At 44.4% G+C, this 27,155-nt stretch overlaps 1 protein-coding gene across 5 annotated transcripts; it reads left to right on the forward strand.

Moving 5' to 3' along the window:
• The first annotated feature begins 13 nt into the window (after positions 1-13).
• On the forward strand, positions 14-26,901 carry PIGZ (phosphatidylinositol glycan anchor biosynthesis class Z). 5 transcript variants are annotated; one of them, XM_036875172.2, is made up of 4 exons: positions 14-132; positions 6,155-6,269; positions 20,704-20,917; positions 22,918-26,901. In XM_036875172.2, the coding sequence occupies exons 3-4, from the start codon at positions 20,800-20,802 to the stop codon at positions 24,480-24,482; spliced, it is 1,683 nt and encodes a 560-aa protein (XP_036731067.1). In that variant the 5' UTR covers positions 14-132; positions 6,155-6,269; positions 20,704-20,799; the 3' UTR covers positions 24,483-26,901. The 5 variants fall into 5 exon arrangements, with proteins under 5 accessions (XP_036731067.1, XP_036731066.1, XP_036731069.1 ...); XM_036875171.2 differs by having other exon boundaries at positions 20,707-20,917; XM_036875174.2 differs by lacking the exon at positions 6,155-6,269 and having other exon boundaries at positions 22-132.
• Positions 26,902-27,155: the final 254 nt, after the last annotated feature.

The following is a 27,155-nucleotide window of genomic DNA, read 5'->3' on the forward strand; positions in this document are numbered from 1 at the left end:
GCATTGAGGTCACGCCGCCCCCCCCCCACCCCCGCCCTCTGATCCAAGTGGCTCCGGGCCCTCCCCCAGTGCAGGCTTTCGCCCGGCCCGACACCGCCAACGCCGCAGGTGCAGCTCCGGGGCAGCGTGCGGGTAAGTGGCCGGAGCAGCTCCAGCTGCGTTGACGGGCGTCGAGGCGGGAGGAGGGAAGGGAAGGGAGGATGGCATTTGTTTCCATTCCTGCTTTTGCTGGCTGCAGAGGGACCAGCAGGCACCAGCGACTGCGGAGGCAGGCCGGGGAGCTTGGACCCCCACATTCTCGAGGGTAGCTTTCCCAAAACGGGTCCCGCAGGATATGCCCAAATCTAGGGGAGACAGGAAGCTCACGGCGACCTCTTCTCAGGAAGGGGAGGGGAGTCAATGGGTATACTCCGCTTTTAGAGCTTTGGATCCAGACAGAGGCTTGGACTTGAATCCTCTCCTGCCATCAGCTAGTGTTCTTGAGTGGTTCCGTAACTTTACTGCACCTAACTTCCCCAACTATAAAATGGGAATCTAATGCTACCTCCCAGGGTCCCTGTGATCATGAAACCAAAAGACAGTACAAAATGCTGAGTGTAAAGCCTGAGAGCACAGGCAGATCCGCCTTTATTTAGCGGGAAGGAATCTCCACTTCCTGTCTTGAGGGGTGCACTCTGGGCCAGGCCTGCCATCCCGCAGGGTGCGAAGATAGCCTCCTTGCCCAGGAGTTGCATGGGGGCACAGACGAGGGCAAAAGCCCTGTCACCTAGGATGCTCCAAGCTGGAACACCTACCTCTCTGGTTAATGGCTGTCCGGACCTGTGCGTGCAACGCGCAATATGACAAGCGTAGTTGCAGCTTTCCCATAGCAGGACATTCCTCACTATGGCTTCTCAAACATCATTCTTCACTCCAAGACATCTTCTCAGAACAGTGGAACCACCGTCAAAATTATCAACATCTCAAAGCTCCCTGCTACAGAGCACAGTTCCCCTTGGTGGGAACAGTGAGGTCACGGATAAATGATGTATGCTAGTTAATAAAGATACCTTACTCTCTTCCACTCTCCCTTTTGTGTGTTTAATGTTAAGTGTTGCATTCTGTTAATCAAAGGAGAAACATGGGCCCATTTGGGAACCAGGGGAAGGAGGCAGACAGGGTCAGACCTTCAAGTGCTTCCAGGGTGGGGCGCCCTGCAGCTCAAGGTGAGGATGAAATGCGACACCAAACAGGAAAATGGACTCAGGAGAGCCGCTGTCATCCTCTGACCCCGGTGTTTGGGAACAGATCTTGGCCTCGAGGGACATGGTCCTCTAATACGAGAAGACGCTGTTGCGCAGTGGCGGTCTTCTCCAGCACTCCCACCCCCGCAGTCTTTAAAATCTGCTCCAAATGCCTGATCCGGAGAAGGGGTTTGGGCCCGCCGCCCTCTCCCATAAGCAACGACCCAAGGCTTTGCCAGGAAGTTTGAATGTGAAGGTAGGGGCAAGCCTGGGAATGAGCCGCCACGCGATGGCTGGCCAGCCCCAGAGCCGACACGACGTTGCGCACACTGAGTGCCTGAGACGGTTGGCGCACTAAGACATGGCCGAAGCCATGTGACCCAGCGAGAAAGACAAGTATCTCCGTACTCCGGCGGCGCGTGGTCTCACTTCTGGGCTCTCGCCTCAAGGCTGTGATCTCTTCTCCAGCTTCAGCCCGCGCCTGGAGCGGCGGTTGCCGCTTTGCTGTACCCCTACCGCTGAGATCTCGTCTCCCTGCCGCTTGCCCTCGCACAACCCTCGCACACGCGCGGGATGCGCAGGTCTGCGGGTGTCAGCACCCGCCTCTCCCACCACCGCCGCCCCACGGTGGAGTCTTCGGGCGCTGGGCGACCTCCCCTTATTCTAACGCCTTCAGCCCGCCTGCCCTCCGGGAGGCCCACACCCAGGGGGCAGCGAGGTTTGCAGGTCTGGACCCCCGTGGGGCAGCCGAATGTGCCCTGTGGGCAGGTTTCCGCGAGCAGATGCCAAGCTCGCGGTGGGGGTCCCGCCCCCGCCCCTGCAGCTCCGGGTCACCGCCTGCCGAACCGCTGGACCAACAGCGAGCGGGCCCCTTCCTGGAGAACTTCCAGCACTTGTTAAGTTCATCGCCTGGCTGTGTTGCCGCCGCTTCCAGTGACCTCCGACTCTGTCCTTGACCTTGGTCCCTCAGTGGGCCCAGTCAGGTGGACTCCAGGGGCGGAGGTGGGTCCGAGCGGGTCCCAGACCTGGGGGACCTTGTAGACAGGATAGAGAAGCAATCGGATGGCGCCGGCGGTCAGTACACGGGGTAGTGCAAACACTGGCACAGGGTCCTGGGGATGCTGGAGGGCAGTTGAAGCAAAATGGGTAATGAAAGAAACTACTTGTTATGTTTGCTTTTATGCTGTTTTGTTTTGTTTTGTTTTTTCATTTCATCTTTATTACAGCCCGGAGGTAGGTCTTATTGTTATCCTCATTTTACAGATAAGATCTGAAGTGAGGTTCTGAGAGATTAAATGTTCTTTCGCCTTTAGCAAGTAACAAGAGCAATGATTTGAAGTAGGGTGCTTGATGCCAAAGCTGGTCTTAGCCTTACTATAGGCATATCCCTCAAAGGAGGCAATGGGAGCAAAGCTGCTAAGGTGAGAAACAACCCAGCACAGGAAAGGGGGGCTACAGAAAAATGTGGTGTTTCTGGAGTTCCAAGTTCTGTACACAAAGAGTTGAGGGTGGAGGACAGAGGGAACCCTGGGGCTGGTGGAGAGCCTGTAAGCAGTCAGGGATGTGGCCTTGGTTGTGAAGGGCAGGGAACACAGCAAGGTGGGTGAAGTCTATTTTAGATCATACTTCTGTATATTTTTCTCATTGTGCACACGTAGAAAATGATTCCTTTTGTTTGACACACTGGGCTAATAAAGGAGAGGGCTGTTTACAGCTAGAGGCACCCAACCGAGGAGTGCCAGCCACCCCCAGCCCGTGCACAGCCACCCCTAGAGCAGCACGTACCCCAGTCACAGGGGTCCTGGACTTAGACAGTGACAGTGGAGGACGGAGACAAAGAGCTGGGTTCTAGGAATGATTAGAAGCAAAGGCAGTATGACACAGTGAAGGAGTGAAGAAGGGAGGTGACCTCTGGGTTTCTGGAATGAGTAAGGGGATTACCAGTTCCCTCACTGCTGCGGGGAACATGGGCAGGGCTGGTTCACGGCACATGATGATTTCTCTTTGGCCACCCAGTGTCTGCGGTGGGTGCAGGAGCCCAACAGGCCATGGATCAGGGTGCTGGAGTCAGATACACTGGCTCCAACCCTGGTTTCATCAACCCACCAATTCTATTGGGCAGAAAACTTGACCCCTCTAAACATGTTAATTGATCTCTAAGGTAAGGATAGTAATAGAATCATTGGGTTGTTTGGGGAATAAAATGAGATAATATACAGTGGCTGGAATATAGTAAATCTGAAAATGGCAAAGCTATTATTAATAGTAGTAGTAAATCTGAAGCTCAGAAAAGAAGCAGTTTCATCAAATTTGTCATCCAACGGAAATTGAAATCATGAGAAGAAATGAGCTGACCTGAAAAAAGAGTGAGAGTGAGAAAGAAGTTGAAGACCAGGAGCGCTGACATCTCAGGTGTGGACAGAGGAAGAGCACAGGAACAGATGGTCAGAGGAGGGGGACAGCCTGAGGGCCTGGCGTCATGGAAGCCGTGTGTAGTAGCCACATAGTTGCCCCTCTGCCTCTTTTCTTCCTTCCTAACAGAACCTGATATTGTCAGGGTGAGCGCCCTTCTCTGGATGTCTGTGTGCCTCCAAAGAGGCAGCCCACAGCCACAGCCCCTAACTGGGAGGTGAGCCCTCACTGGTAACCCCATTTCCCTTGCCAGTGATTGCTTTAGGAAGTTGTATTTGATAGTGTTTTGGCCAAGGAGACTTGGTGGAAATGGGGGACTTTCAGAAAAGACTTCTTTGATTTTAAAGAGATGCACATGAAAATCAAAACCACAATGAGATATCACTTCACACCCACTAGGATGGCTAGAATTAAAACCCAGATAACAACAGTTTTTCAGGACAGAGAGAATTCAGAACCCTCATTCACTGCGGGTAGAAATGTAAAAGATACCTTGGAAAATATCTGGCAGTTTCCCAATGACTAAACATAGAGTTGCCATATGACCCAGCAGTTTCACTCCTAGGTATGTACCAAGGGAAATGAAAATGTTATGTCCACACAGATACTTACATACAAATGTTTATAGCAGCATTATTCATAATAACCAAAAGATGGAAACAACTCAAATGTTCATCAAAATATGAATGGTTACAGAATAAATGGTATATTTATACCATGGAATAGTATTTGGCCATAAAGAGGGATGAAGTACTGATACATGCTACAATGGGATGAACCTTGAAAACAGTCTGAGAGAAGCCAGCCACAAAAGGCCACATACTATGTGATTCCATTCATATGAAAAACCAGAATAGGGAAATCAGTAGAAACAGAAAATAGATCACTGGTTGCTTAGGGGTTGTGGCAGGGTGATGGGAAGTGATAAATAAAGAATATGGAGGTTCCTTCTTTAGGTGATGAAAATATTGTAAAACAGTAGTAGCGGTTGCACATGTCTGTGAATGTAATGAAACCATTGAATTGTACACTTGAAATGGGTGGACTGCATTGTATATTCATTAGATCTCAAACTGTTTAAAAAGAAGCAACAAAAAGATAGTTAAAAAATACAGACTTTTCTTCTCAGTGCTGTCATGTCTGGATGGGATGGCTGGGATGGCTACCAGTGTGAGGATGATGTCCACAAAAGGAGAAAAGCAGTCGTACACAAAGGAGAAGAAATCCTGCCATTTGCAACAACATGGGTGGATGTAGAGGCTGTTATGCTGAATGAAATAGCCAGTCAGAGAGAGACAAACACCATATGATTTCACATATTTGTGGAATATCAAAACAAAACACAGTGAACAAAACAGCAATAGTCTCACAGACACTGGGAAGGGACTGAGAAGAAGACACCATGGGGAGGGCTTGGGGTGGGTGGGTGGGGAGGGTGAGGGGAATAAAGGGGCACAAAAATTCTCCATCATAATATAAGGTGGTCCCAGGGATGGTGGTACAGCCTGGACAATATAGTCAGTGATTCTGTAACATCTTCGTAAGTGGACACATAGTAACCTCACTAGTGGAGGTGAGGATTTAATAATATGAGTAACTGTTGAACCACTGTGTTGTATATTTGAAACCAATATAAGACTGTATACCAATAGTTCAACAACAGAAAAAGATTTTTTGAAAAAAGGAGAAGGACAGAAATCCTGAGGATCCCTGGGAAGTGGCAGCAGAACCGTGGCAGCTCCAAGCTCTGGTTGTCCTGTCAGGTGCTGTGAGGAACCGTTTAAGCCAGTTTGAGTCAAGAGTTTTTTGTTGATGTTGTTTGCAAACAATTAAGAACTTTAATCACAAAGGGCTTTCACTTGGGGAAGTAGCTGCTTATGGACACTTCAGAAGTGCTGGGTGGTCAGGCTCCCACTGAGCCTCCACGAATGACTGCAAACTGACCCCCTGTTGGAGCTACTGCCTCTGTCCCCCTGCCAGGAGAGTGGAACACAGGAGGCTGCCACTGGACCCTTGAGTACAGGAACACTGAGCTTTACTTGTGACCCAAGGACCAGAAAGCTGCCACATCATTGGGAAACTGCCACAGCTGCCTTTCAGCGTGCACGAAGCCGGTGAATGAACGTGGAACACAACTTGAGAACACTTTCCTGTCTCCTTGACCTTACTTGCCAGAAGAAAACAGAGCGGCAGGAGGACGGCCTTCCCTTAACTTCCACCTTCCGGATATCTCCCATCCAATGACCAGGTCTTTGCTCTTTATTTCTACTTCCATTTCAGATCCTTTCCTAGAATCATTATTCCTTCTGCCTGGCATATAGTCCTTTACAATTTTTGAGGGCCTGTTGTGAAGAACTTTCAGTCTTGGTTTGCCTGAAAATATTCTTGCTTTGCTCTCATTCTTGACCTTTTTTTCTGGACACAGAAGACAGACTGGTAGTTACTTTCTTCTTTTTTTCATTTATTTGTTTTAGTTCTTGTGTGTATCTGGGCCTTTTGATGGTTCCCTTTCCCCACAGGGTGGACCAGGCTGGGCACCAGGGAATCCAGAAGAAGGGCGACAAGGGGCCCTCTGACTCAGAGGCAGAAGGTGGAATCAGCATGAGGGGACCCGTGGTCAAGGTGCAAAAGCAGGTGAGTATGGGGTGGAGTTTCACTGGGTGGTACAACTGGTCATCAGCTGAGAGAGCGGGGAGGCCCCTGGGACAAGCAGAAGGGGAGGGTCTGCTGCTCAGAGCTGCAGCCCTGAGTGCCTGCCGGGCAGGACCAAGCTGGTCCCACGGCCCCTGCCTGCAGATGGGACGTTATTTTCTTTCAGTATAGTGTTGTCATCCTTGAGGGCCTAGGCCCGCAGCCACCTCTGATACCGAAGGCCAGAATTCAGTACAAGAAAGAGAAGCCAACAGGTAAAGAATTTATATGCGGGATTAGGCACTCAAAGTCACTAGGTGCCCTAGAAGAATGGGCTGTAGTTTGGGCCTCCAGGAAAGGCTCTCTGAACACCCAGCAGTAATTAAACAGAAGAGCTACCATTTGTGTGGCGATTAGGTAAGTGTAATAAAAGTCACTGTGGAACTCAGTGGAATTTAGTGACACAGCACTGCTGCCAAGAATCAAGACTCCCCCTGACGACAGCTGTGTCTCCATACCCACAGAGCTGGGCCTGGACACTGGAAACTGCCGCAGGAAAGCTCCTGTCTCCAGACACACGTTTACTGGAAGAAAACAGTGAAAACTGCAGAAATATGGCCTGCCTCACATCTGCTTCCTAAATTCTTTTTTTCATTTATTTATTCATTTATTTATTTTGGTATCATTAATATACAATCACATGAGCAACACTGTGGTTACTAGACTCCCCACATTATCAAGTCCCCCCTACATGCCCCATTACAGTCACTGTCCATCAGTGTAGTAAGATGCTATAGAGTCACTATTTGTCTTCTCTGTGTTATACTGCCTTCCCCATGTACCCCCAGCTATATTATGTGTACTAATCATATGCCCCCTTTTCCCTCTTATCCCTCCCTTCCCACCCATCCTCCCCAGTCCCTTTCCCTTTGGTAACTATTAGTCCATTCTTGGGTTTTTTGAGTCTGCTGCTGTTTTGTTCCTTCAGTTTTTGCTTTGTTCTTATGCTCCACAGATGAGTGAAATCATTTGATACTAGTCTTTCTCCGCCTGGCTTATTTCACTGAGCATAATACCCTCTAGCTCCATCCATGGTGCAAATGGTAGGATCTGTTTTCTTCTTATGACTGAATAATATTCCATTGTGTATATGTACCACCTCTTCTTTACCCATTCATCTACTGATGGACACTTTGGTTGCTTCCATTTTTTGGCTATTGTAAAGAGTGTGATAAATATAGGGGTGCATATTGTCTTTTTGAAACTGGAATCCTGCATTCTTAGGGTAAATTCCTAGGAGTGGAATTCCTGGGTCAAATGGTATTTCTATTTTCAGTTTTTTGAGGAACCTCCATACTGCTTTCCACAATGGTTGAACTAGTTTACATTCCTACCAGCAGTGTAGGAGGGTTCCCCTTTCTCCACATCCTCGCCAGCATTTGTTGTTCCTAGTCTTTTCTACCTTGGCCATCCTAACTGGTGTGAGGTGGTATCTCATTGTGGTTTTAGTTTGCAATTCCCTGATAATTAGTGATGTCTGCTTCCTAAATTCTTAAAACCTAATTTGTATAACCCAACTTCAAGGGAATCTAAGAAATTAGTAGCTTTTTGTCTCGCAGTCTTCGATAGTATAGGAAGGCACCCTGGAAAGAGAGGAATTGTGGAAGGGATCTCTGTTGTCAGATGGCACGCAGTGCAGGTGCTTGAAGTGGCCTTTGGGTTTGACAACTGGAAAATCAGGGAGGGTTGTGAGAGGGCTGCGTCAGTGCGGTGGGGGCAGCAAAGGACACTTCACTGGCTGGAGAGTGGTCAACAGGTGTGAGGAGTGAATTCAGTGCATGTGGATGGTCTGGGGATTCCTGCCAAGGGCAGAGGACAGAGCAGTGGTAGGTAAAGGGCATATCAGTTTCAAAGGGGATTTAGTTGGTTGTTTTCCTGAGAATGGTAGAGAATCAAACATGTTTCTGGTTGGAAGGGCAGATGCCAAGTGAAGAGAACAGAAGGAGCAAGTGGACACCCTATGGGTGGAGAGCTTGCAACCAGTGGCAGGCATGCTCAGGATTCAGGAAGAAAGCTAATCACATTTTGCTAAGTGGCAAAACCATATGATAAACCAAACATTGTATGGTTCCTCTCCTGTTTTAAAAATGTATTGGGTACACTGAAAATACTCAGTGAATTGTCAGATAGACCTCATAAAACCTAATTCTACTGTTGCAAGTCTGAACCCTGAGTTGAAGGGTGGATTAACTAGAGGGTCAGGATAAGAGTGGGGATGGGGTGGGATGGAGGACAGCAGACCTATTATCTTGTAGGCCATATGGGTGCAGCTGGCCTGCTCCATAGGCTGACACTCAAGTCATGAGCCCAACTTGCCTGCCCTCACATACACTGAGGGGCAGCCTGCCAGCAGCACTGCGGCAAGCTCCAGAGGCTTAGGCATAGCTGCTCCACATCCTGCCCACCCTCAACAACTGTGGAGACATCAAGGTTCCCCACAGTTGTCTTGTACCACATCCTGAAATATCACACAATCCTGTGCGATTGCCACACAGCCCCCTGGTATTTTCCTGCCCTTCCCCCCACCAAACTGTGACCACAAAGGTCCACTGACCAAGGCTGGCTCTTAAGTACAGGACTTCCTTGAAGAAAGCTTGACATGGCTTACACTACCTTAGCTTTTCTCAATCCCCATCTTATCTCAAATGGCTCTTTCTTATGAAAAACTAATACATGAAATCAATCTCATATTATTATTGTATGTGCATTATAAGTCTGGAATCATTTTTAATCATATTGTTAGCTCCAGGTTTTGGGTTTTTTTTCTTTTGGTGGAGGTGGTACCTAATCATGTGAATTCAGACTGAAAACCTATATGAGGGCAGGCTCATGGTTCCAAATTCTCAAGGGAGATCTCCCACCCACACCCCATTCGATTAGCATCAGGACCTAAGAAAGGCAGTTCTCCCTGCACTCCTCTGAAGAGTATTACCTGTACAAGATAGATAATAATAAATACAATAACATGTGAGTAGAACAAAAGGCAAGGATACTCAGGCATAGAAGCAGGGCATAGAGAGTATGCAAAACTCTGGAACCAGATTTGGACTTAAGGACATATGCAAAACCAGGTGCATCTGAACATTGGTTTTTGTAGTTTATCAGGACTAGCAGGACAGAAGGTAAAGCCTAGTGCCCCTCAAGAAGGAAGCCTAGCAGGAGACTTCCTCAAAGCAGGAACTCCAGAGGGCTCCAGTCTCAGTATAAAGGTGACCCAGAAATAAACTCTGTTATCCCCAGATAGAAGCCAAAAAATTCCCAACTGTGATAAAAAGAAATGCACACCCAGAATCATCATGGTGAAACCACAGAACATAGCATATTAAATATTAAAATATTAAATAGTATACTGCATTTTATAATGTAACGGAAATTGAGTACATAACTCTAAATTGTTAGGGAAAAAGGAATGAGAAAAAAGTAATCCAAAAAGAGAAAAGAAAGGAGAAACAGAAGACAGAAAAGACATAAGCCCCCCCAACACACACACACAAAATATATAATTGCACTAAATTTAAATATTTCCAAATAAAGCTACATTTTAAAGACAAATATTGTCAGGCTGGGTAAATGAAATCCAGCTTTTTGTTCTTTACAAGAGACACATAAAAATATAAATACGCAGAAAATATACTTCTGAAAGTATATATTTTGAAAGTAAAAGGGTAGAGAATCATGTACTAAATAAATACTAAATAAAAGAAAGCTCATATATCTATATTAATATCAGACAATATTTTAGGGAAAAAATATTACTAGAGATAAAAAGGTAACTATATAATGATAAAATATGCCATTTTATAAGATATAGCAATTTTAATCTTTTATAAAAATAATTACATAGCTTCAAAAATAAGTTAAAATGACAAGATTACAAGGAAAACTACTCAAATCCACTATCTCATGAGCAATTTCAACACATTTCTGTGATTTGTAGACTAAGCAGTAGAAAATTATTAAGGATACAAAAGACTACAGCAACACAATTAATAAGCTTAAACTATGAACATATATAGAACTCTGTATCCAATAACTATAGACCATATAGTGTTTAAGCTTCCATGGAATGTCTACAAAAATGGACCATTAAAAATTAAATGCTAGAGCAGGTGAGAGATGAATAGGCAGAGCACAGAGGATTTTTAGGGTGGTGAAAATACTCTGATAATATAATAGTGGATACATATCATTATACGTTTGTCCTATAGAATGTACACCACCAAGAGTGAACCGTAATGTAAACTATGGATGTTGGATGATAATGATTATCAATGTAGATTCATCTATTGTAACAAATGTACCACTCAGGTGAAGGTTGTTGATAATGGGGAAGGTTATGGATGTGTAGGGGCAGAGAGTATATGGAAAATCTCTGTACCTTCTTCTCAATTTTTCAGTGAATCTAAAATTGCTATAAAAAACCAGTCTTAATTTGAAACATTCACTGTTTCAACAATAAAACGTTAGCCAAAGAAGAAATTACAATGGAATTAGAAACTATTTAGAAACAAAATTGGTGATGGAAGTATTATATAGCAAAATTTGTGGGATACAGTTAACACAGTATTTAGAGAAAATTCTGTAACCTTAAATACTTATCATAGAAAATAGGCTAAAAAAATCAATGAGCTCAAAAATTAAAGGCTCAAAATTAATGAGCTAAGTGTTCATATCATAAGGCTTGAAATTTTGAAAACAGCAAAATAAACCCCCCAAAAAGTAAAAAGATGAAAAAGTTAAGAAATTAATTAAAAGGAGATTGTTAACCTTAAAAATAAAACTGTCAGTTACATCACCAGCAAAAATAGGTTTATTTGGAATAGCAGAGATTGCAGTTCAGGACAAGCAAGCTATGGCTAAGACATAGGCAAGTCCAAAGAACAAAGCAGGGAACCACTCTTTTATAAAGGACAGGGCTGAGTTGGAAGAGCTGCTTTACACAAAAAGTCCATTGGAGTAAACTGGGAGTTCAGAGTATAGGCTTTTTCATTGGCTGACTTATAACAACCTCTCGTTGTCTGGGTTATTGTGAGGGGAGGAAGAAAACCTTCCTCCTGCTGGGGTAGTAAAAGTAGCATCCACAGCTTCATAGCCTTACAAGGTCCATCTCTTCTGGTTGGGTCTGCAGTTGACACCAAAAAGTAGGGCATGAGAGCTCCCCTGCTCGCATCCTGACTCCATGTTAGTGAGGTTTCCTTTTCTTAATTTTCATAAGTTGAACAAAGCCAGAAATTATTTTTTGAAAAGATTCATAAAATTGACAAAATCTGGTAAAAATAAACAAGAAACAAAAAGAAGGCACAAGTGACCAATATTAGTAATAGAGATGGCTTATGGGTTAAGAATATAGCCACATGCAATAAATATAAAAAGAATATATAAAGAATTCCTACACATAGTAGGAAAAGGATGGGTACGTAATAAAAATAGCCAAAAGGAATCCCACAAAAGAACAAACAAAAATGTTCCACAAGCATTTGAAAAGATGTTCGATCTATTAGTAATCAGGGAAATACATGTTAATACTACAAGATTCATGAAATCAAAGTATCAAAGACAATACCTTAAATGAGGATATGAAGCAGTGGGCACTATAATATATGATAGCTGGCAGGGACCTCTGGAAAACAGTTTGGCATGTTTAATGAAATTAAAAATGTGCATGGCGGAGTAGGAAGGCAAGGCAGAAACCTCCTCACTCACACACACACCAAGGAAGCAACTACAGCAAATACTACTAACCCTGAAAATGACCTGAAGACTGCAGAACAGCCCACCTGCACCTGGGGAAAAAGAAAAGACCACACACAGAAGGGTACATCAGCAGAGCCACAACTGATTGGGACCCCAGCCCTTCCCCCATCCCAGCCCACAGGTGGGGCAAGAGGTACAGAGCAGGGAGAGTATAGGCACCAGGAGCTTTGCATAACTGGCCTTGGCTATCTCTTCTGGAAACACGAGCCCACATTGCATTGGGGGATTAGCAGGGCTGGACACCAGGGACAGTTGGAGCACTCTGGTAGGCTGAGACTCCAGCCACTTGTGGAGGACAGGCATTTTCTGCCAGTCCTGCTGAGACCCAAAGCAGATGCAGCTGTTTGAAAGGTTTGTCAACAGCTGGAAGGGTGCCAGAGTGTCAAGGGTTGGATGGAGCTCTCTCTTCAGGAGAAAGAGTAGGTAGATGACACTTCCCCAGCCCTCGCTTGGTCCAACAGGTCAGGCACTCCTGGGAGCCCCAAACACCCATCCTCCTCATTGGTGGCTCAGCCCCGAGGCACTTCCCTGTGCACCTGTGAGACTCACTGCTATGGTGCAACTCCCCACCACCCAGCCTGCCCTGTGCCTACCCCAGAGCCTTCCCAGGAGCCCACCCATTAACCCTGCAGCTGCACCATCAGGGCAGGCCCTGCCCACAATGACCCCAAGCAGAAGCCACTGCTCTGATCACAAATGCTGCCTGAAGCAAACTGCCATCTCTGGAGGACTGAGACCACTACTGGCAGACAGACAGAAAGGTGGCCCCATGCATATTCCACCAACAACAACTGGGGCTCTACCACAAAGGAGAACTAGACACCAGAGAGGAAAGAGTCTTGAGCTTCTGGGCACCACAGGACACCTTCTTCATAAAGCCATTACTCAATAGGCCAGGAAGCATAGCGGATCTAATACAAAGGAAGAAATGCAGAAAACCTGAAAAAATGAGGAGGCAGAGGAATATGTTCCAAACAAAACTACAGGATAAGACACAAGAAAGAAGGCTAAATGAATTGCCAATCTTTCTCCTAAAGATTTCAAACTAACAGTCATAAACATGCTCACATATCTGTGGGAAAGTATTAAAGATGTCAGGGGGGGACTTCAACAAAGAGATACAAGAGCTGAAAAAGAGCCACTTGGAGCTGAAGAATACAGTAACTGAAATGAAATATACAATGGTGGGAATGAATAAATTGCTCCAAGTAGAGGAGACAATCAGTGAGATAGAAATTAGAGAACAGGAACACAATGAAGCTGAGGAACAGAGAGAAAAAAGGATCTCTAGGAATGAAAGAATGATAAGAGAGCTGTGTGACCAAGCCAAACAACACAATATTCATATAATAGGGGTACCAGAAGGAGAAGAGAGAGACAAAGGGGCAGAAAGTCTCTTTGAGGAAATAATTATCAAAAACTTCCCCAATGTGGGGAAGGAAATAGAAACTCGGGTCATGGAAGTGCAGAGAGCTCCTAACAAAAGGAAGACAACACCAAGACATATAATAATTAAAATGACAAAGATTAAGGATAAGGAGAGTATTGAAATGAGCCAGAGAGAGAAACAAGATGACTTATAAGGGAAAGTCCATCAGGCTATCAGCAGACTTCTCAGCAAAAACTTTACAGGCCAGAAGCAAGTAGAATGAAATATTTAATGTAATGAAACAAAAGGACCTTCAACCAAGAATCCTCTACCCAAAAAAGATTATCATTCAAATTTGAAGCAGAGATTAAGCAATCTTCAGATGAACAAAGGCTCAAGGAATTTATAACCACTAAACTAACATTACAGAATGTCAAAGGGACCGCTGTAGATGGAACTGTTCCTCAGACTGAATGGTTTTCACCAGTAAAAATAAACCCACAATAAAGGTAGTAGCCCAATTACCAAGCAAGTATGAAATTAAAACAAAACAAAAGGAGTAAAACAAACTATACACAAAATCAGTCAAGAGATACACAAAAAGTGCAGAGTCTGACATGTAATACACAAAGTGTGGAGGAGGAGGAAGAAGAAAAAAGTACTTTTAGGTTGTGTTTGAAGTAGAGTACTTTAGATTGTGTTTGAAATTAATCGTCAGCTTAATATAGACTGTTATATAGTCAGGAAGCTATCTATCCTTGAACATTTTGGTAACCATAAACCTAAAGCCTATAATAGATACACAAAAAAATAAAAAAAGAGAAATCCAATCACAACACTAAACAAAACCATCAAATAACTAGAGAAGATTATAAGAGAGGAAGAAAGGAACAGAGAGGAACTATAAAAACAACCAGAAAATAATTAATAAAACAATAAAATAAAATATCAATAATTACCTTAAATGTAAATGGACTGAATGTACCAATCAAAAGATATAGAGTGGCAGAATGGATAAAGAAACAAGACCCATCTATATGTTGCCTACAGGAGATTCATTTCAGACCTAAAGACCTATGAAAAGTGAAGGGATGGAAAGATATTTTATGCAAATAACGAGAAGAAAAACAGGAGTAGCAGTACTTGTATCAGACAAAATAGACTTCAAAACAAAGAAAGTAACAAGAGACAAAGAAGAACATTACATAATGACAAAGGGGTCAATCCAACAAGAGGACATAACCATTATAAATATCTATGCACCCACCATAGGAGCACCTAAATATGTAAAACAAATACTAACAGAATTAAAGGGGGAAATGGACTGCAACTCATTAATTTTAGAAGACTTTAACACACCTCTCACATCAACAGACAGATCAACCAGACAGAAAATAAATAAGGAAACAAAGGCACTGAACAACAATTTAGATCAGATGGACTTAACAGACATCTACAGAACAGTCCACCCAAAAGCAGCAGGATACACATTTTTCTCAGGTGTATATAGAACATTTTCCAGAATAGATCACATACTAGGCCACAAAAAGAGCCTCCATAAATTTTAAAAGATTGAAATTGTATCAAGCAACTCCTCAGACTACAATGGTATGAAACAAATAAATTACACAAAGAAAATGAAAAAATCTACAAACACATGGAGGCAGAAAAAACATGCTTCTAAATAACCAATGGATCGATGAGCAAGTTAAAACAGAAATCAAGCAATACATGGAGACAAATGAAAAAAAAAAACCAAAAACACAACAGTCCAAAACTTATGAGATGCTGAAAAAGTGGTTCTAAGAGGGAGGTACACAGCAATACAGGCCTACCTCAAGAAACAAGAAAATCTCACCCAATTCAGCAGTCCAAACTTACAGGTAAAGAAACAAGAAAATGAGGACCAAATTAAACCCAAAGTTAGTAGAAGGAGGGACATAATTAAGACCAGAGCATAAATAAATAAAATAGAGAAGAATAAAACAATAGAAAAAAAATCAATGAAACCAAGAGCTGGCTCTTTGAGAAAATAAACAAAATAGACAAACCCCTAGCCAGATTTATCTAGAAAAAATGAGAGTACACAAATAAACAAAACAGTCACAACTGACCCCACAGAAATACAAAAATTTATTAGAGAATTCTATGAAATATTATATGCCAATGAATTGGACAGCCTTGAAGAAATTACCTAGGAAAGTACAACTTTCCCAGACTGACCCAGGAAGAAATGGAAATTATGAACAGACCAATTACCAATAATGAAATTGAATTGGTAATCAAAAAACTCCCAACAACAAAAGTCCAGGACTGCTTCACAGCTGAATTATACTGAATATTTAAAAAGAGATAATACCCATCCTTTTTAAAGTATTCCAAAAGGTAGAAAAGGAGGGAATACTTCCAAATTCATTCTATGAGGCTAGCAACACTCTAATACCAAAACCAGAAAAGGACACTACAAAAAAGAAAATTGTAGACCAATATCCCTGATGAATACAGATGCAAAAATCCTCACCAAAACATTAGCAAACCAAATTCCAAAATACAGCAAAAGGATCATCGATCATGACCAAGTGGGATTTGTTCCACAGATGCAAGAAGAGTAATATTTGTAAATCAGTACATTAACAAACAAATAAACATAAAAAGATAAAAACCATATGATCATCCAGTAGATGCTGAAAAAGCCTTTGACAAAATTCAACATCCATTCATGACAAAACTCTCAACAAAATGGGCATAGAGGGAACATACCTCAACATAATACAGGCCATATATGACAAACCCACAGCTAATATCTCACTCAGTGGTGGAAAGCTGAAAGCTTTTCCTCTAAGACTGGCAACAAAACAAGGATGTCCACTCTCATGACTGTTATTCAGCATAGTACTGGAGGTCTGGCCACAGCAATCAGGCAAGATAAAGAACTAAAAGACAGATTGGTAAGGAAGAAGTTAAACTGTCACTATTTGCAGAGGACATGATATTATATATAGAAAACCCTAAGAACTCCACCAAAAAAACTATCAGAACTAATAATTGGAATCAACAAAGTTGGAGGATACAAAATTAATACACAGAAATCTGTTGCATTCCTATATACTAACAACGAACTAACAGAAAGAGAAATCAGGAAAACAACTCCATTTACAATTGCATCAAAAGGAATAAAATACCTAGGCATAAACCTAACCAAGGAGGTGAAAGACCTCTACTCTAAAAACTATAAGACACTCATGAGAGAAATTAAAGACACCAATAAATGGACATCTATCCCATGCTCATGCATAGGAAAAATTAATACTGTCAAAATGGCCATCCTGCCAAAGCAGTTTACAGATTCAATGCAATCCCTAACAAAATACCAATGGCATTTTTCAATGAACTGAAACAAATAATCCTAAAATTCATATGGAACAACAGAAGACCCCAAATAGCCAAAGCAATCCTGAGGAAGAAGAACAAAGCTGGAGGTATTACATTCCATGACTTATAGCTATACTACAAAGCTACAGTAATCAAAACAGTATGGTGCCAGCACAAGAACAGATCCAAAGATCAATGGAATGGGATAGAGAGCCCAGATATAAACCATAAAATATATGGTCAACTAATATATGATAAACGTGCCATGAATATAGAATGGAGAAAAGACCGTATCTTTGATAACTGGTGTTAGGAAAACTGGACAGATATCTGCAAGAGAATGAAACTGGATTACTGTCTAGCTCCATACACAAAAGTAAACTTGAAGTGGATCAAAGACCTAAATGTAAGACATGAAACCATAAAAGCCTTAGACAAAAAGTTAGGCAAAAATATGTTGAATATATAAGCATGAGCAGTTTATTTCTGGACACAGCCCCAGAGTAGCAAAACAAAAGAAAAATGAACAAGTGAAATGACATCAAACTAAAAAGCTTCTATATAGCAAAGGACACCATCAGCAGAACAAGAAGTCAATCCACAGTATGGGAGCATATATTCATAAATGATTTATGCAATAAGGGGTTAATATGCAAAATATATAAAGAACTCATATGACTCAACACCAGAAAACACAAATAACCTGATTTTAAAATGGGCAGAGAAACTGAACAGATATTTTTCCAAAGAAGAAATACAGATGGCCAACAGGCACATGACAAGATGCTCCACATTGCTAATCGTCAGGGAAATGCAAATCAAAACCACAATGAGATATTACCTCATACGAATTAGAATGGCCACTGTCCAAAAGACAAGATATAACAAGTGTTGGCAAGGATGTGGAGAAAAGACAACCCTCCTACACTGTTGGTAGGAATGTAAATTGGTACAACCACTGTGGAAAGCAGTATGAAGATTCCTCAAAAACTAAAAATAGAAATACCATTCAACCCAGTAATTTCAGTCCTAGGAATTTACCTGAAGAAAACAAAATCCATGATTTGAAAAGATATATGAACCCCTATGTTTATTGCCACATTATTTACAATAGCCGCAATATGGAACGAGTCTAATTGTCCATCAGTAAATGAATGGATAAAGAATACATACACACAATGGAATGTTATTCAGCCATAAAAAAATTCTGCCATTTGCAGCAACATGGATGGACCAAGAGGGATTATGCTAAGTGAAATAAACCAGCAGAGAAAGACAAATACCATATGATTTCATTTATTTGTGGAATATAAAAACAAAACAAAGGGTCACAGAGATGGTAGTACAGCATGGAAAATATAGCCAATGATTCTGTAACATCTTCCGATGCTGACAGATAGTAGCTATATTAGTGGGGGTGAGGATTTAACAATATGGGGAATTGTTGAACCACTGTGTTGTATACTTGAAATCAATATTACACTGTGCATCAACAATACTTCAATAATGAAAAAGTATGCACACCCAGTGTGTACCTAGGTGTGTACTTCAGAGAACTGTTATATAAGAATGTTTATAGAAGCATTATTAAGACAGAAAAAAATTAATAAACACCTGAAGATAACCCAGCAGGTAAGCAACAGTAAGAAAAGTAAATAAGTTTTCATATATTTATCAATGGAGTATGAATAGAATAGCAATGAAAAGAACTACAGTGATAGGCAACAACATATTAAATACCATTAACAGAATGTGGAGTGAAAGAAGTTTGACATGTTACATACGGAATTATCCCATAGATCTAAAATTCAAACACAGTTATAAACACTGAATTATTTAGAGTATGATCAGCTTGATGTGTCAACTGGGCTAGATGGTAATCCACAGCTGTTCAGTCAAATACTAGTTTAAGTGTCGCTGCGAAGGTATTCTGTAAATGCAATGAAAGTCTATAACCAGTTGACTTTAAGTAAAGGAGATTATTCTAGATAACCTGTGTACACCTGATACAATCAGTTGAAATGCCTTTGGAGCAGAACTAAAGCATTCCTGAATAAGAAGGAACTCCCCTCTGTGGACTGCCGCTTCCACTTCTGCTCAGGAGTCTCAGCCTGCCCTTTCTGATGGTCTCCCCTACAGATTTTGGACTTGCCAGTCAGCCCTCACAAACACATGTGGTAATTCCTTAGAACAGCTCTTCTTACTACATATTTCCTACTGGTTCTCTTTCTCTGGTTGAATCTGACTGACACATATTTTGGTACCAGCAGTGGTTCTAGAAGGACAGGCTCTTAAGGATGAGTATTCTGAATAGGATCTGGGTTTTCTGGAATTAGTTCTCTAGTTTGACTATATGTAAAGACTCTAATGACTTTATTTCTAGTGGTAAAAAGGACAACCGATAGTCTATGGAGTGATATGGCATTAGATACACAAAAAATACCACCGTTGGATACTCCAGGCAAAGCTGTAGGTGACCACGTACATGATACCTTCAAACTTTTAGTCAGACTGAGGCATATGAGATTGGTGGCTTTCTTAACTGTGCTGGATAAAGTGGGAAAAGAAAAGGAAGTGCTCAGGGTTTCAAATTTTCAGCTCAGTATCCTCATAAAATGACCCAGAAACTTCTATATCTGCCCTGAAAGAGACCCTTATCTCCTGTTGCCTGTAGGGCTGAAATTCTAAAAACTAAATGCAGAATCTCATTTTGTGAGCAGCTAAGTTACAGTGTGAATTGAATTCCCAGCCTCAAAGAGTGTCTACTGTTAAAGGGAGGGCATTGATTTGGAAGGATGGGATCCTGAAAGCTGGAATGGGGGCATATCCCTTCCAGTGTGGGAGACACTCCCTGAATTCCGATGAGCCTTCTTTACCAGTAGAAGCAGCCTTTCCACTCCCATCTGAAGGGATTGACCCTGTGTTGCCTGAGGAAACTGTTATGGCCTCCAGCAAGGTAGTTGCCTTGCAAGACGACATGTATTTTCCTCAGGACCTACCCCAACCACCCCGCTTTACTTCTACCTATAACTAGACTCAAGGCCCAGGAAGTCCCTAAGGGTGAGGCACAAAGGTCAAGACACTAGAATGATGAGCGCTCTCTTCCCGGCTCATAGCAGTGCCTCCTCACCGTCCCCACATGGCAGAAGGGATGAGGGAGCTCTGTGGGGTCCTTTTCTATAAGATCACAAATGCCATTCATGAGGATTTCACTCTTATGACCTAATCATCTCCCAATGTGCCCCTTCTGATAGCATCACATCAGGCTTTAGGATTTTATCGTATGGGCTTAGGGGGATAGACACAAACATTCAGACCACAGCAGTGAAGTGCCCATCGCCTTCCAAAAGGTTAGTTCCAGGGTGTGTGAAAGCTGGAGGCCGTGACTGGAAACAATGGGGTCAAATGTAGTTCATTTTTGCAGGGAAATAGATGGAATTCATTGAGGGTCCCAAGTTTTCAGAAGTGCAAGGAGCAGGCTGCCATGCTTGCTTGTGGATAGGAGGTGGTAAACAGGTTAGGATGTAAGACCCATAATCCTACCTGCAAATTTCATATTTAGACACTTAGCAGAACATTATATTAGAAAATATCATATTTAGCCAGTGTCATATTTAGACACTTGGAAGTATGGTTACCAAGTAACAGGTTACTCAATAGAGGCCTCAGTTTCTCTATCTGTACAATGGAAATAATAAGATCCACTGTCCCAGACTGGAAAGGATTAAGTGAGAGATGCATGTACAGTTCCTGGCACTTAGTGGGACTTAGTAAATAGCAGCTATTAACATTTTTATCATATGTAGACCCATTTTGGGTTTGTTCAAACTATCCAATATATTGGTAATTTACATTATAATAACTAACAAATGTTATCCTCAGCAGATGCAGATCTGTGGAACCTGAGCAGCATCTGTAGCAGCTGAGAAGTCATTCTAGGCTCTTAACCCAGGGATTTGGCAGCAAGTTGATCTGAAGATGTCCGCTAGGGTGCTGTGGGGCAGCTTCAGCCTGCTCCGCCTGGTTTGGTGTCTCCTTCCGCAGACAGGCTACGTGCACCCAGATGAGTTCTTCCAATCACCTGAGGTCATGGCAGGTAATCCTCACCGTGTGTGGTTAAGACAAGTCACAGCAAAGTCTAGATTGGAGCTGACTGAATAGTTAGTGGGGAGGGAGAAACATGTCTCTGTAGATGAGCAGTAAATCCATGAGCCTCTCTGGAATAAGAACTTGGGAGTGGAGACTTCATAGCTCCCGAGTGGTGACATTGACCTTCTGGGTGATACTAATGAAATTCTGACCTGTTTAATGATTTCCTGCTTGGACCAAAGTACAGGCTATTCAGAACAAGAGCTGTTTTGTACTTCTCAGTATAGGGATTTTAGAATTGGGCTTTCCCATGGGTTAGGGAAGCTTACACAGGCCTGTAGTCTGAGATAATGAAACTTTTCTTCTCTAGGTTCATCTGAGGGCTGAGGGAACCCAGATCTGGAACGCTCCCTTGTGAGAACTTCTCTACCAGGTGGTGTAGGACACACCAGGTTGAGAATGATTGCTAGGGACCTTGAAGCTTTTCAGATGCTGTCAACAATGGTTTCCACCCCCCTGATTCAAGACGGCTGCTTGAGCTCCATTCATCAAGTCTAAAACTAGGTCTTTCCAGACTGCAGAGATGAGACGGGCATGCCTGCTCTCCTTAAAGGCATATTTTGAAAGTCACATACTTTCTGCCCATTTCCTGTAGGTCAGAATGTGTCACATGACCACTCCTCACTGCAAAGAGAGCTAGACAATACAGCCTTTATACCTGACTAAATACCCAGCTAAGAGACCTAGGAAAGAGGAGGGAATGGATACTGGGGTGACACCCAGCTATTTCTGCCACAGTGTTCAACAGGTGGATTTGTTTTTTAAGTAGAAATGTCTCATCTTTTCCACACCTTTTGTTTTTTTTTAAGCTGAGCCAGTTAAAAGCAGCCAGGTTGATCTGGTCCTGGATTTTCTGTTTCCCTCTCACCTTTTGACATAGAGAAAACAGCCAAAAGGCTGGAGGAATAAGTGGCAGAAGCTAAGAGTCCAGAACAACCCAAGTTTGAAATGTTGTGGGGCTTGAAGCTGAGATGCAGAAATTAAGAGTTTGTTCCCCTCACCCCCAGCCTGCAGAGCTCTGGGCCACTGGGGCACGGGGCACAGACCAGCCCCAGGCAGCAAGTCATTTTTAATTACATAAGTATTGCTTCTTATAACAATTTAGGTATCATAGGCAAAATTAAAGTCATTTTTACATAACCACAATTGCTTATTCCCTTCCCCCAGTCTCACACTGCCTATCCTGGATGACAATCATAGTCACAGAGATGGTCTTTGACTCTGACTTTGAAGCCTCCACCAGCTCCTCTCCATACACTCTGTCACCTCACTTCCCAGCTGTGGTTTCTCCTGTCCCCTTCACAGGTGGGACCTCGGGAGGGCTGAGCTCTCCTATGTTCATTTCTATTGCTGTAAACAAATCATCACAAACCTAGCAGCTTACAATGGCTAGTTCACAGTTCTGTAAATCACAAGGCTGGCATGGGCTCTCTGTTCAGGGTACCGCAAGGTTGAAATCAAGGTATGGACTGGGCTGAGTTTTTTCTGGAAGCTCTGGTGAAAAATATGCTTCCAAGCTCGTTCTTGTTAGTCTATTGCCACTGAAGAACTGAAGGCCATGATTCCTGGCTGGCTGTCAGCCAGGGGCTGCTCTCAGCAACTAGAAGCCACCTCATTCCTTGCCAATGGCTCCCCCAATCCTCAAGTCAGCAGCAGTGCTTCAAATCCGTCTCACAGTTTAAATCTCTGACATCCTCTTCTGCTACCAGCTGGAGAAAATTCTGTTTTTAAAGGGCTGTGTGATTCTGTCAGGTCCACCGGATTTTCTACCTATTTTGTCATCCCCTGTGATGGAACCTAATCACAGGAGTAAAATCCATCATCTTCACAAGTATGGTGAATGGTGTGTACATAAGGGGGCCGGGAACTCTTGGGGGCCATCCTAGAATTTTGTCTACCATATTCTCTGAACTTGAAACTGATTCACCTCTGCTTCTCTCTCTACAGGGGACATCCTGGGCATAGAGGCCGCACGGCCCTGGGAGTTTCTCCCCAGCAGCTCCTGCCGCACGGTGGTCTTCCCACTGCTGACCTCTGGCTCTGCCTTCTGGCTGCTCAGGCTCTGGGAAGAGTGGGGGCTCTGGCCTGGCCCCATGAGTGGCTACATGCTGCTGGCAGGGCCCCGACTCCTCCTCACCACCCTCTCCTTTGCCCTGGACGTAGCTGTGTACCACCTGGCCCCCCTCTGGGAGGCGGAGCGCTGGAACGCCCTGGCTCTGCTGTCTGGTTCCTACGTCACCCTAGTCTTCTACACAAGAACCTTCTCCAATGCCATTGAGGGACTGCTCTTGGCGTGGCTACTGGTACTGGTGTCTCGCCGTGTGGTTTGGAGCCCCACAGCCGAGCACCCTGCCTCAGGCCCCTGGTGGCACAGCTGGCTTCTCGGGGGCATCGTGGTTGCTGGCTTCTTCAACCGACCCACCTTTCTGGCCTTTGCTCTGGTCCCCCTCCTTCTCTGGGGCGTTTGTGGAGTCACAGACCCTGGCTTCAGGTCGCTGACCAAGGAAGCCCTGGTGCTGCTGCCAGGGGCAACACTCACAGCAGTGGTGTTTGTGGCTGTGGACAGCTGGTATTTCTCCAGTTCCTCTGCCAGTACCCTTGTCCTTACACCTGCCAACTTCTTGCATTACAACCTGGATCCTCAAAACCTGGCCAGGCATGGCACACACATGCGGCTCACTCACCTGGCGGTCAATGGCTTCCTGCTCTTTGGGGTGCTGCATGCCCAGGCCCTGCAGGCTGCCTGGGAACGGCTGCAAGCCTGCCTCCAAGCCTTTGCACACCTGGGCTTCCTGAAGTCACTGGGTGCCCGGAACCTGCTCTCCAGCCCCAGGTCTTGCCTCCTGCTCCTCTACTTCATGCCCCTGGCCCTGCTGTCTGCCTTTAGCCACCAGGAGGCTCGGTTCCTGATACCCCTCCTGATTCCCCTAGTCCTGCTTTGCAGTCCACAGACCCAGCCTGTGCCCTGCAAGGGTAGCCTGGTCCTCTTCAATGGCCTGGGCGCCCTCTTCTTTGGCTGCCTACACCAGGGTGGCCTCCTGCCTGGCCTGGAGCACCTGGAACAGATAGTCCATGCCTCTGTGCTCCCCAGCATACCTACCCACTACACGCTCCTCTTCACCCACACCTACATGCCGCCCCGACACCTCTTACACCTCCCTGGCCTGGGGTCGCCTGTGGAAGTGGTAGACATGGGTGGAACTGAGGACTGGGTCCTGTGCCAAGCCTTGAACAACTTCACCAAACAACCAGCCTGCCAGGTAGCCGGTGGGCCGTGGCTCTGCCGCCTTTTCGTGGTGACCCCTGGCACCACCAGACCTGCTGTGGAGAAGTGCAGCTTCCCCCTCAAGAGTGAGGCCCTCATGTTTCCCCACTTGACCCTGGAAGACCCACCAGCCCTGTCTTCCCTGCTGAGTGGAGCTTGGAGGGATCATCTCAGCCTTCACATCCTGGAGCTGGGGGAGAAGCCTGACAATATGACAGAAAAAACACTGCCCATGATTCAGCCGTAGGAAAATGCCACTCTACTTCTATGTGGGTAGCTGGGCTGGGCTGATTCTCTTCCTTTCCTTTCCCTTCCAGAATTCCCACCACAGCCTCTTTTGTGCACAGCCTTTGGCTGCTCTCCCTGACGGGTAAGCTGGTACCCTTTCCCCTCAAAGACCAAAAGTCTGACGAATCATGGTCCTGAGGCCAAGGTCCCCAAAGCAGCGGATGTAACCAGTGGTGCCTGATGTTTGTTCCTATTCATTGCAGCCACTGTGATATTTTAAATATATAACTAGCATATGGTTGTGCAAAGAGACAACGATCTTCTAATAATATTCCTGAATAACATCTCCCAAACCTTCCAGTATGCCTTACCTTTGCTGTCAAGACAATCCCTTGGCTTCCTAGCTACCTGGGGAGTCAGTGTAGTGGTTAAAAGAGCAGGTAGCTCAGATTCAGGGCCCCAAGTTCTAGTCCCTGCTCTGCCAATCTCTGGCAGTGCAATCTTAAGAAAGTCCCTTCCCCTCACCCAGCTTCAGTTTTCCAATCTGTACAATAGACCAGAGGATCTCAACACTGTGCTGTTCCTGGTTCTGCAGCACCTGTCCCCTGGCTAGACAGGTATGTGTCTCCCAGAGCTCTTTAACATAGAAGTGGATGTGGTGGTGTAATTAATGGCACTTGGGTGCCTGCTGTCTCTGTTCAGCTGTTACCAAATGAAGTAGTTTTGGAACCTCTCCCCCCTTCTCTTCTACTCCTGTCTCTGAGAGAGGTGGATGGACTTTCTTCATGTCACCCATTAAGGACCATTCTCCCAGATTAGAGAGCCTAGATGTTCTCCCTCCTCTGCCTGCCCCAGTGGGAAGGGACAATATACAACGCTCAGGCAGTATCCAGCAGCACTTGAGGACACCCTGGTTCTCCCAGAGGCCTTTCTTCTTGCATGTGGTCTGGGCACTCTCCAAGCTCAGAGCCCGCATCTGACACTCTCCTCACAGAATGGAGAGCAAACCCCATGCCAAACCAACACATCACACCCCAACACATTGCTCCCCACAATGTAACCCCTCGAGCAGTCCACTGGGAGTGGGAGGAGCTTGGCACTAACCCTGTCTTCATTCTCTCCCCACATCCCTACCGTCTCATGAGAACCAGAGGCACACAGGCCGCAGAGGTCAGCAAACTGGAAGTCAGCACAGAGCAGGAGACCAAACCTACCCAAATGCCCAAAGTAGAGACCTTCCCTAGTTCTGCCTTCCTCTGGCTAAAAGTTGGGTCCCCTTAAAGCCCCAGCTCGGCAGCAGCTGCTAGGGTTAGTGCCAAACCTTCCTCATGACTCCAACCTCAGGGAGGAAGGAAGTCAGTGGTATGCTGGTAAATGTTTAGCAACCCATTCTCTGGAGTAAAAAAGCCCCAGTTGGTAGTGTTTGGTTTCCATGATATAAATACTCCCACCATGGCTGACTTCAAACTACTCAAATGTTACTGAACTCCTAGTTGGAGGGAGATGCCAAGGATCTGCTCTTATGCACCAGTATAAGCTGGATCTAGCACACTACCAGACATTTCCCTCCTTTAACCCCTATAGTACCCATTCATGACAATTTATCATTCTTGTGGCTTATGTTTCTGCCATGAATCTCTGATTTGTCTTCCTACCCCTAATGCCTAGCATCATCTCTGGCACATAAGCATCTAATTGTTTACTTTGCAGCCAAAGATGGCATTTACACCCAACAAATAGAAACTAAGTGCCACTTTGGAGCCACCACAGACTTGAGGGTCCCAAACCCCTCTGGGCTTCTTGGGACTTCTGCCTTTTCCCTCCCCAAGTTGGATCCACCACCTCAGAATTCCCTGGAGGAAATGTTGGTGTAGTAGTACATGCAAATGGTGGTGGTCTAAGCTCTAATAAATTTGTCTATCAAGTGTGGGTATCTACATGTAGCTTCAAGGGGTGAGTTGGAATTGTCCTGCAGGATAGTGGGGTGGGTTGTTCTGTTTCTGTAAACTGGGTAGCTGGTGAGATGACAAGCAATGAAGCAGAGAAGCATCCAAATCACCTGTGGCTGGAGCAGAAAGGCCTCACTTTTCTGTCTGATCCCAAACTTCGATAAAATAGAGAATTGTTCTCACAAAAAATAATAAGCAACTGCCCCAGTCTCTTGCTCTCCTGTTCTTACCAAGTAAGTTTATCTAGAAGCTTCATTGCTTCTTCTACTGCTCCCTTTTGTCTCTCAGTTAGAAAAAGACCTAATAGTGTATGTACTTGTTTATTGAGGGTACTGGGCTGGACTGGGAACTGCTAACAATCTGCTCTGACATCCAGAGAACAATGAATGGGATTGAGACCAGTGAGGCACATAAGGCAGCAGGATGAACAAGCTCTTCAGGCTCCTGACTGCCAAGCTCAGAGGAGAATCCAGAGAGCCACCTCTGATGGGAGGAAAGAGGGGAGGACACCAAACCAGGACTTCGGTCATTAGGAGAGTGGGATTTCGGTCCTGAAAGAGGATTAAATAGTACCTCTGATGAGACAGCTGGAGGATGAGACGTCAAATCAGAAGTTTGACTGTTAGGTTAGTGGAGAACAAGTTACTTTAGCTTCCCCATCCCCAGGGTAGGTCTTTGGCCCTATCAAGCTCCCTCTTATTATGCCAGAGTATAAATTGTTTGGTCAACAATTTAGAAGCTTC

This window comes from Manis pentadactyla, chromosome 1 (assembly GCF_030020395.1).
Source record: "Manis pentadactyla isolate mManPen7 chromosome 1, mManPen7.hap1, whole genome shotgun sequence".
Lineage (NCBI taxonomy): Eukaryota > Metazoa > Chordata > Mammalia > Pholidota > Manidae > Manis > Manis pentadactyla.